At 31.4% G+C, this 12,200-nt stretch overlaps 1 protein-coding gene across 6 annotated transcripts in view; it reads left to right on the forward strand.

Annotated features, from left to right (window-relative positions):
• The window catches only part of Obsc (Obscurin), a 439,567-nt gene that overhangs the window by 387,206 nt on the left and 40,161 nt on the right, over nt 1-12,200 (forward strand). For all 6 annotated transcript variants that reach the window (XM_069813004.1, XM_069813001.1, XM_069812999.1 and 3 more), the window contains 2 exons: nt 9,853-9,973; nt 11,565-11,705. In XM_069813004.1, the coding sequence (XP_069669105.1) occupies nt 9,853-9,973; nt 11,565-11,705 (262 nt within the window). The remainder of the gene's footprint in view (nt 1-9,852; nt 9,974-11,564; nt 11,706-12,200) is intronic.

The following is a 12,200-nucleotide window of genomic DNA, read 5'->3' on the forward strand; positions in this document are numbered from 1 at the left end:
GAAAAATATGGGCAATGAAATGGTATTAAAAGAGCTGTCAGTAATGTTACTATGTTCATGTGTCACTGAGGTGGCCAGAATTGATCGTCGTAATAGCTGTTTTAGCTTAGAAGGAACAGTTTCATTGTTCGAGGAAGAACTTGAGAAGTATTATCGTTATATTAAAAAGTTTAAATTGCCTTGTGAGGACTTTCGCCCAGCTACTAGACAACATACCGGTACCGGTAACCTCTGTATTATATGAAGCAACCACCTTGAACATAAGATTTACGAGATTCTTGCATATCTTTTCACGCATCAGTGATAGCACAGAAAGAGTGCCCTCACCTATGAATGTCGTGAAATAGAGTACCGAAGCACTCGACTATTTTTCATGAATCAGTAGATGAATTCGATCAAATCACTCATACACTCACTCACTCACTGAATTGATCAGTGAATCAAACAGTCCATTCTTAAAAGTCTCCTGTAAAACATTTTTCAGTCATTTATATAAATCAGTTCGCATAGTAACTAGTAGCCACTAGTCAAGTTATTTTTCTGTAGCCAGCATCATCTATGACCTAAATTGCGCAGGACAAAAAGATCTAAGTTATGATTTTGTTATATTGCGCATGATTCAATACTCTCTTATTCTCACTTTTGTTGTCGACATTTGGCAACATTAGTAGCTCTTCAACACGTATCAGGAGCAAACAAGTACTGTCACTTGGACTTAAGATTGGCAACATTACATCTACGTCAAGTGGGAACAATTTACAACTAAAACTGAGCACCACATGATGGCACTTCATTTTATTAAAATACTTTCTCTCTAAGATTTCCACATATCATTAACACCAACTTGTAGCCTCTTTAAAAATGAGGTCATTGTGAGAATGAATTTTGTTATCTTTGTTTATTATTTTAATATTCATTAAGGGTAAATAGTTCTTCTCAGGCATTGTTGCTATTCATACTTAAAATTAGAAAGAAAAGTAGTATGTGAAGTACTTATTGGAGATAAGAGCATGGCCCAAGATATCTATGTCGCAGTTTGATTGAATTTTTAAAGAAAGTAATGAATGGAAACTTTTAATTATGGGTGTACATTATTATCACTTGGTTATAAATCCCAATAGTGAGTAAAATGAATTGGACTCGCATATGTTTAATTGTTATGTAATTCATAGCGAATCAAAGAAGACATCTAAAACACAGTGAAACCCTTTTTATACGTTTTTTTTACTGTTTTGCATTGCGAAATATTAATATGAACATAAGCTTCGCTAATAATTTTTGTTGATAGTAGATACCGTACATAAAACGGCAAGTATAAAATTTTGCGTGTGTAATAACATTGAAAATCAGGGACAGTCATTTCTGGCTGGTGGCCTCCACTGTTCACCTATAGGAGGAAGTCTATACTGTAACAAAATGTACCACCGAATAAAAACTGTGGTATATTTGACCATTGAAAATTGTCGAATTTTTTGATAATTAGGAAATGAATTCATTCAATGGAGATGGTGATGAACACAGCTCAAGTGGTTCAATAACTGAAAAATTCCATAGGAATTTGATGGAATCGAAATTTGAATACTTCAGTACGGTACTGTGATATTACTCAATAACCTTTGGATTTTTTACTTGTACGTGTTTCTTATAAAATGTAGCAATAGAAATATATTTATTTACAGTTGCAAGCAAATACATACTGGTACATTGTAATATAATGTTGCATCATTTATTCGCTTGTGATAAATTGAAATTCAGAACATGCATGAAATGTTACATTTACTTAGAAAGAGACTTTATTCTCCACAAGCTTCGCCATTCAGGGGCTGCCTATAAGACAAAGCATACTGAACACATACAAAAATAATAACAATAAGAAACATGATATTCTCCTCCAACTCCAGTCTCCATTCACTTACACGTCATGTGAACTAAAGCAATGAAATTCGCCAAACAAGCATAGAATAATAACATTTCAAATATATTTTCCAACTATTTCAACAATACAATAATATCATATCATTATTTACTTGTAAACTAGAAAACTGAATTTAATAAGTGAAGTTAGAAGTTTTTATTAATATGGCATTCGTCTTCAGCATGAACAATACCAGTAATGAAAATTTCGTAAACAATTTTTTAAATTATTTTTCGAACATAATTTGTAACATCTCGAATCACAATCGAGCATTGTTCATCCTTCATCATGTTATTTGTGTTCGAACTTCGCGATTGTATCGAGTATTTTTCTCATCTCTGTCATTTTGATTACATATGAAAATATAATAAAATCTATAAAATAATATTTTTTACTTCTTTCGTTACAGAAAACAAAGGAAAAGCTAAAACTGTGAATGCCACCGCTGAGTGATAAACTTTCAGAATAAGATCTCATGATCTCGCTTGTGTCGGAGTGTTCTCTGTTTTCAGGTTTTTATTTACTGTAGATAGATATGTTTTCCCATTTCTTAGCACTGTTTTAGAGATAAAGTATTAATCAATGTTACAAGACATAGTCACTTCAATCAGGTGCAATCTCGTCTTGTACTGGTAAAGCTCACTGTTAACATTTCCATATTATGAAACTAGTAAGATATTTACGTTCCATCCCAACAAACATATTTAATTTTCAGAAATACTAGGTTGAAATTGAGAAAGCATTCTCTGTGGGCTACTAAACTAAATTTAGATATCAGGAATGCTTTTCTGAAAAATTCTATGACATCACATTACGGGGAATAGTGGAAGGGTGATTACAATCATTTTTAAATAATGCTCTTCATGAAACATTCTGAATGTAGTAGGTTATAATAGAATGTAATAATTGAACTTACATTTTAATGAGATAATGTGAGATGCATTTTCTTGATGATCACAAAACAACGACCAGCCTTAGTTAAATCACACACATTAATAGTCTTGGAGCAAAGGAGGCATTTTTGCATGCTTCATGGTGATCTGCTTCGAAGTACTGGTACTGGCAAAATAACTGCATTATTGCATTAATTTATACCTTGTATTTTATTATGTTGCATTAAGACTGTTGGCGCTACCATCATAGTTAATTTCTATACCATAATATAGTTTTTATAAATAAGTCTGTCAGTTTTATTAGTTTTTTCTGTTGTTTTCGACTGTGACCAGTAATAATATATACTTACTTACCCGAAGACCACCAAAAATCATCTCGAAGTTTCCCCATCCTGCACTAAGTGCTTTACATATTTTTCGTTATTTGACACGGGTAGTACCAGTACCTATTAAAATATGGCGAGTTGGAATTCAATTTACGTACCGGTACATCATGATAGATAATTTCATCACTGTGATTGAAATAAGTTATGTTTATCATTAAATGGTTTTGTAAAAGAACAGTAAACTTTTTCTGTGAAGCAGGCATTAGGACACTGAAATACTTATCTAAGGTATACTGTTTTTTTTTTTTTTTTTTTTAACTTCTGTAGACGCTTGGATATGAAATGTGTTTTCCATTTGATACATTTTTAAATGTTTTATATTTAAAGTTAAAAAATGTTGTTGACGTTGTGTTAGTTGGGTTTCACTGTGTAAAAATAAACAGAGAAGGAAATAAGTATCACATTTTTGTATTTCATAAGATCATAGTTATTGAGTTGATTTGCTTTTCTCAGTTTTTATCAGTTGTAGAGCAGAATATATTTACAAGATCCTTTTAACACGTATACATCGGAGACAAATATTACACAAATTATTACAGAGTTAAATTTCTCAATAGTTTTTTTTTGTTTTCTGAAAACAAGAAAAAATCGCAGTAGTGATAACTTTGAATTATCATAAATAGTGTGTTACTGGTTGTAAGATACAGTTTAAACATTGAAAATATGTCAACTAATATAATCAGACTTCTTGCCAATGAATTATATTTGTGCATAATTAGCATTGTGCAATTGTTAATTTATTTGCTTATGAAAGGTATGTAATAATTGAATTGTATTAATGGATAATATGTCTGCATGAACTCAGTTGGCATAGAATCATTCAGTTAATTCTCTTCACAGTGATAAATGTAACTAGCTAATATTAACGTCTGATTAATTTCTTTTTATTTTTTATTGTAATATATTTCATACATTATGTTGACTGTAATATCAATATTGCTTTTTAACGCTGTAATTCGGGCTTACTGCACTATGTAGTTTTCTTATATGATATGTGAATAAATTAATTAATATTAGATTGCATTCTGGATACTTTGATTTATTGCTTAATATCATGGGAGATGACAAATTTCTCTAAATACTAACCCTTCAAAGTGCTACTACAAGTTACTAATTTTAATGTTCAGAAAACCAATAAGTTCAGTCCATTTTAATTGTAAACAGTTGTACAGAATGGCATTGGGCACTGGAAAAAAAAGAACACTTTAATGCATAGAGTTTGAATAACCCTTACATATACAGGTTAATAATTGAATTCTGTTGCACATGCAAAGAGTGGGGATTAGGAAATTGCTACAGAGTTAATGAAATGCTAGGTGCTACATTACCCCGTGTGTTTCAATTCCCCCCCCCCCCCCCACTGTTAGGATGTTAAAATAAGTTTCGGACAGAAGTATAAAGTATTAACAATCTAAATGCAAGGAATTTTTATGTTACCCGATACTACTTGCTTTTTAGACAGTCAATAAAATTGTTTTATTATAGTAAAAGAAATGTTTTAAGCTACCAGTTTCTGGAAACAAAAATATTCCATTTCACGTATACAGTTTAAATAGCACGAATTTTAGATTGATTTCAAATATATAAACTAAACATTTGTCTGAAAGCATATTTATTCCTAATGCCATCATCTGCATTTCACTACTGAATTTGATACGAAGTAATCAACTAAATAATTTAAATATTTATTACCTCTCCTACAACTTTCCATCAGTACATGACAATAAAATATTAATTGTAATATTTAAAATTATATAAATTATATGAAGGAACTGCTTTTAGTTCCATCAATGTGATTACCATATTCTAAATTTCTAATCACAGTTTATTTTAATTTTATAAGCAAACACGACACAATGATACCGTGATAGAAGTCATCTATTCATATTTATAGGCTTATTTCAATTAATTTATTTTTTACAAATTATGCCAATATTTTACACAAATTATAGATGAAATAACATTTACTTGATCGCTTTACGGAATGTGAAGAGTGCATACAATGAAAGTATCGAGGTTTTATAATGTACAACACGTTTACGATCCATGAAAAGCAAAACTGTAATGCACAGAACTCCAATCAATGTTAATCTGAAGTTTTAAACATTCTTAAATCCAAAATTCTTCATATATTACGTGAGAGCTTTGAAGTGAGCCATAATACATTCGGAGTCACAAAAAAACTTTTATTGTGTTTATATATTTTTATTATGTGTATCATAAAAATATGCAAGTCAACTTTGTACATTACTTAGAGTACCAGTAGCTACAATATGAATGCAGGTCTCAGAAATATTGCTCTTTTTTTAATTATGTGAGTTGTTAATTTTTTATTTTGTACTGTAGATTGAATACGAAGTATTACTTCAAAATCTGTATGCACGAAGACCTTTGTCTGCTAGAAGTCAGAAATTGCTTTCTTTTTTTCTCCTTTTTCCTTTGAAAAGATGTAAATAAGTTTTTGGTTTATTATGTTATTAATGCAAATTGGATCATTTTTTCAGTAGGTTGATACCTGCTCATAAATATTCCGCATGACTTGAGCCTGCTGGTAGTGAGAATTTTTTAATGCTAACATGGTTGCTGGATTTTCTATTTAAGCATCAATCACTTCTCTAATTAAATTTGATTTTTTTTTTTTTTTTTTTTTTTTTTTTTTACTGAATAAAACATTACTACTTTCTTGTCAAATATACTAAATACTACATTGTTTCACCAAAAGCAATAATGATGAAAATGATGATGATGATGATGATGATGATGATGATGATAATAATAATAATAATAATAATAATAATAATAATAATAATAATAATAATAATAATAATAATAATAATAATAATAATAACAATAATAAAAATAATAAGTCCTCTAAGTGAGACTGCATATTAATATTTAAGCTCTTGTATTTAAAATCGCAAGCTTAAAATTATCTTAAATTTTCGTAGTCTAGTTTATCCTGCCAATCATTTATTGACAAAAATTTTTTTGTTAATTTATTATGTATCGCCAGATATGTATGAGCGTCATTCTACAAGACAACATGGGGAAGTATGTGCAACACACACTTGCGTTGACTACACACATTTTATTCCGTAAGGCAGTTTTGTTAAAGTAATGTGCACACATATTACTTCATACAGCATTTTGGATTCATAATGCTGGTATAAATAATATGTATTATTTGATAATTTTCCAACTACTAGAAAAAGAGTTTCATCAGTGATAGGTTAAGAGAAGGTAATGAAATTGTAGTTTTCATAATCTTGCAGAAAGAACAGGATTGTAAATTTCCTTCAGAGCAGAGTAGTTCACAACTAGGTGAGTACTCTCTTTTGATTGGCTGATAGTATGTACCCATTTGGATGAAACTCTATTAACAGACTTAATGGCTTCTAAATTTAATAATAGAATGTTGTTTGGCTTCTAAATGAAATGTTATATAATACGTTTTTCCAAAAACACTAACAAATCTGCTACATATCCATAAATTATTACTAAATATCTTATAACCTGCTTGCATGCAATAATGCTTTTTAATATTCGCACACTTGAAATCAAAATTGGATAGCCTAATTTTCAATTTACATATCAACTTTTGTCTGAAGTTACTTTCATAACATAATGTATCTCGACAATTCTACAGTATGGTATATGATTTATAGAAATGTTTAAAATTACACGAAAATTCGTGAAAAATGTTAATACGTACTTCTATTTCAATAAAAAATATACTGGCAACATAAATAAAAAATATACCGGTATATCAAAAATTGTTTATCACTTAATTATTCTAGCAGTATGATAGGCATATGCTTGTATCTTCAATATTCCAAATATACAGTAGTAGCCTATATACAGTTTCTGTAGAGATATAGTACTGTACAGCTTGTTTTTGTTGGATAATTTTTAAATACTCAGTTTAACATTTACACTTGCTCCATAGATACAAAAATAAATAAGGCGTAAGTTACAATTATGTAGTCTACTGGTACTGTATACATTTATTTTTTAACAAAATTCTGCCTACTTATCTGATAACAAATTTAAATGCACTGTTCTGAAAACACATTTAAGTTGTGCTGATAATTTGCTTCTTTCTTACACAAGAAGTTGATTCATTTCTTTTTTGTTATCTCTTAAAATCATCATGTAACATTAACCTGTAAAATACAGTTTATTTTTTATTTCCCTAATTTTCTTTATTTTACTTTGTGTTTTATTGCAGTTTATATTAACTCTCAGTGCTTGCTGTAATTGTTGTATTAATTTTAACTAACGTTATAAACATAGATTCTTCCCTGTTCTTCTATTAAGAGCTGAAAATGTATATAAAGATTTTTCAAAATATGTTTGAAAGTGCACGTAAGAAGTTGACTGCCTAACACCATTACTCATATCCAGCCATATTGGCCATGTACCATGTCACTGTCCTCATTTACACCACTACAGGGAAAATGTGCACATACTTTCTCATGACACACTAATTCATGTTTACAACGTCAAAATGTAAAATATGCAGTCTCATATTCCACTATGTGATACCGGTAATCTTTTTCAGAACTCACTGCTTTGTTTGAGGCTTCTTTTTGGAATTGATATTCAATTAATTAAAAATTGGGATAGCTGTTATATTAAAAAGTTTTGCAAATGAGATTTATTTCAAGAGAAAGAAAAAATCAGCCAAATTTTGTGAATTTTCGATTCAGATACTTTTATTGAGTTCTTATTCTTGTATGAAGAAGAAGAAATATTAAGAATAAAAATGTCAAGAACAATTCTGAGTAAATCACTATTTCTGCTTTCAGTACACAATAATAATATTAAAAGTAATACCAATATAAACAAAAAATAGCAAGTTAAATAAAAATTACAGGCATCATCGTATGTAGAGTTCTTTTCATTTTATATACGAGTAATATACAGTCGGGAATATTTATACGCGTATTAATGATAACATTTGATTTATTTACTTTAATTCTAGAATAGCATGTGGATAATAATAATAATAATAATAATAATAATAATAATAATAATAATAATAATAATAATAATAATAATAATAATAATAATAATAATAATATATGAATCATAATACATTATTTCCAAGTGTTGATAGCACAACACAAGACGCACACGAAACTGTGAAATAAGTAATGAAATTATTCAAGGAAAGAATAATATTAGTAGGCCTACATTAAAAATAGTTACAAGAATTGCAGATAGGATGAAAAAATATTATCCGAAAAGAAAAGAAAATCAGAATAGGTAAAAAATAAACAAAATAATTAATTCAAACAGATTTTTTTCAGCTCTATTTTGTGTTCTTTTTTTAGTTTTGAATTTTTATTTAGAGGAGGGTATATCTTTTTTGCTTCTTCTTAGGTACGCCCAAAGTGGGTAGAAAATAGGTCATGAAAAGTTATGCAAGAAGGCACACATATTATGTAAAAAGTTTATATTCGTTGTCAAGGATACAGAAAGCGTGTATTTGCGTCAAATCTCTTAATAAATTTCTTTTTTGCTTGTGTACAGTACCAATCCAGAGACTCCCGTAATTAGTTGCTCTTTATGACTTCTGCCGTAAGAATCCTGTGAAGCATTTCTTCTGGTTATTTTATGATAGGATGATTGTCAGATGGAGATATTATGAATAGCTATGAACGGGAGTATCCTTCCCAACTTCCCCCCTCCCCCCAAAAAGCTATTCGAACATCGTCTTTGTTTGGACTTCACGAGATTTGAAATGGGTCTCCATCGTACCATCATAGAAAGCTCTAGTTGTTCGGCTGCCACTGCTTCAGGTTTCAGTTAGTATTAAAACATCTTAACATTTCAGATGCGGAATCTACTAGAAATCTCTTCCTTCGTACTTCATACCCAGTTTTGAATAATTCTGTCATTAGAAATTTGTCCCTGCGATGTTATAAGTGATGTTAATGAAAGATGGATTAGAATTTGAATAATTTTACTCTCTTTAAACGTGGCTCATTTGAAAGTGGTATTACAGTATTACAGTCAGAATCTCCTGTTAAATTGCATCCCGAAACATAATACACTGTACCGGCAACATAATACTGTAAGAGTATTCATCAAGAAGTTTCAAACAATTTCATTTCATATTTTCCACCTTATCAACAAATAACAATGTATTTTAATACATTAATATTAACTTCACATTGGTTTTAATAAAGTAATAAACTCATGTATTGTACCAAAAGAGTATTGCAAGTTATGTGAAAAGGTGTACAGACTTGTCTTTAACGTTCCATAGTGTTTATTTTTATTTGAGTGACTAAAGATTAACACTAATAAATGTGAAGATGGTCTACCAGTAATTGCTATTGTTTTAACAAAAATGTATATGTTAAAATATTTGTTATATTTTTACATTCAATTTCATTTGGTAAGATAATTTATCTACTATAACAAAATATTTTGCATCTATGTTTAAAAATTCCTTTATTCTAACCATATACCTCCAAATAACAATGATAATGTATTTGGATTAACAAACCACCATTTGAATGTTGTTTTAAGAACTTCAGTAATAAATAAATATTTCTTATAATGGATGAAACGTTTGTATCTTTTGAAAGCTATATTTTAAAATTGTAACGAACCTCATTTATTACAATCACATTTATTTCTCTTACAGGAATTAGAAGTTGTGTCTGTGATATCCATAATTTGGAACCATTCCGTGATTATAAATTCCGTGTACGAGTAGAGAACAAATATGGAGTCAGTGATCCTTCACCCTTCGCAATCACTTTTAGGTGAGTCTCATACAAACTGTTGCATGTATTTAAAAGTGTTTATATAATTTTTTATTGTTCATTGGGCCGGGGCCTATTCCAAAATCTGAAATAAAACTTCTTCCTTTGTTAAAAATACAGGTTCTATTTAAATAGATAAAAAAAACGGAAACCACACTCAAATGTCAAATTTGTTATTGACAATAAAGAGTGATTATAAAGTAAGTACCCATTTCTAGGAAAACGGACTTCAACGAAGCTGAAATGATAATTATAAGGAAGTACAGTGATATACCATACAAAATCACCGCATTTTGACATGACCACCTCGCATGTCTCGACACATCTCCCAGCGTTGCACCGAGTGTCGAAACACCCGTTCCAGAATATCCGGTGTAATGAGGCGTACAGCGTCTCTGATGCGACGTTTGAGTTGGTCCACATCTCTTATCTTGACCCTGTACACTTGAGACTTCACAAATCCCCAAACAAAAAAATCTAGTGGTGTTAAGTCTGGAGAACGGGATGCCCACAACCTTGTTGACCCACGGCCAATCCATCGTCCCGGAAATGTAGCATTAAGATAATCCCGGACAATGAGAGCGAAATGGGCTGGTGCCCCATCCTGTTGGTAAACAACAGTGTCCAGAATTCCACTGGCTACCAACTGAGGCTCAAGAAATTGTTGCAGCATATCTAGGTAACTGTTTCACGTTTGGCGAACCGACAATTACTGGAAAGGTCCATAAACCGTCGATTTTGTTATTCCCAACCAAACGATAACTTTCGGTGTATCCCTCTGCCATTCTCGGATCTCATGTGGTTGTTCCGTAGCCCAAATTCTGCAATTGTGACGATTCACTACGCCACACGTGTGAAATGTTGCCTCATCGGAAAACAACACATTGTTCATCAATTGTTCTTCTTCTGCAGCCTGCACATAGCCTCTCAGGCGGCATAGTCCTCTTGCTCAAGGTGATGCAGGACTTGAATTGTGTATGCTTTCATGTGCAGGCGATAGTGCAATGTTTTCCAAACTGTCGACTGAGGGATACCGAGTTCTCTGCTAAGCAGCCTGGTGGAAGCAGATGGGCTACGTGTGATAGCCTCCTCAATACGCACCATGGTGTCATCTGATGTGGATGGCCACCCAGAACGTTTAACACCGGCAACATTGCTTTCCTCTTGAATTTATTCACCAACTTGCTTATGGTTTTCCTGTTTGGCCCAGGTTTTCGGAACCTACGATTGAAGTCCTCTTGGATCCGTTGGTATGTCCATCCACGCAACCTTCCACAAACAACTGCTATTCGTTTTTCAATGGACAGCATTCTTTCAAATTAACTGAAAATAAAAAGTAAAAAATTGTTATTTCACAAAAATGGGTAATTACTTTATAATCACCCTGTATTATTATGATATTTGCATTGTGTTTGTTACGGAATAAATTATTATTGAAGGTTAGAGACAGGTCTACCCAAACTGTTCTACTTAGAAATGCCACTGTACATTTTTTCGTTATTTTAATTTGCATGTTAAAGTTAAAACAAACACACAGTGACAAGAAAACATTGCAAATCTATTAATTCATAACTACTTTATCCTTTTACAGAGAGAAGTTGGAGCCAGAACCCCCGAAGTTCTTTCCATATCTGCAGCCAGGCATCGATTTCCGGCCTGAAACGTCCCCATATTTCCCTAAAGACTTTGATATTGAAAAGCCACCACATGACGGCTATGCACAGGCTCCCAGGCAAGTTATGAAGTATACTGGAACATTTAAGTACCAGTACCTAGACCATTTTAAACCAGTCATTTTATGGTATAACATTAATGTGTTTCAAATATTCAGATATAATAAAACATAATTGTCAATTTCGTAGTCACGTTTGGTAAGAGAAGTCAAGCCAAGTTCGGTTTAATAAGAAACTCATATTTGGAGGGAAAAATTATTTAATGAGGAATGAGGATACTATTCTCGAGTCAGGTAGTACATACTGTAAAATTTCATAGCCCTTAAACAATAGCCCCTGGCCTTGGAGGCCAGCTTCAATCCTTCTCTGTTATTAGTACCGTTAGATCTGCAAACTGGTTACTCCACCTACAAGTCTGACAGTTCTCTGTAACTGAAAGACTCAGAAAAGGCACTTCACTCATACAATCTTTCTTTAGTGCGTGACGTCACATTACCATGGAAACCAAATGCTGTATGAGAATGGGAGCCCAAATAATTTCACCTTTACAGTAT

This window comes from Periplaneta americana, chromosome 16, assembly GCF_040183065.1.
Source record: "Periplaneta americana isolate PAMFEO1 chromosome 16, P.americana_PAMFEO1_priV1, whole genome shotgun sequence".
Lineage (NCBI taxonomy): Eukaryota > Metazoa > Arthropoda > Insecta > Blattodea > Blattidae > Periplaneta > Periplaneta americana.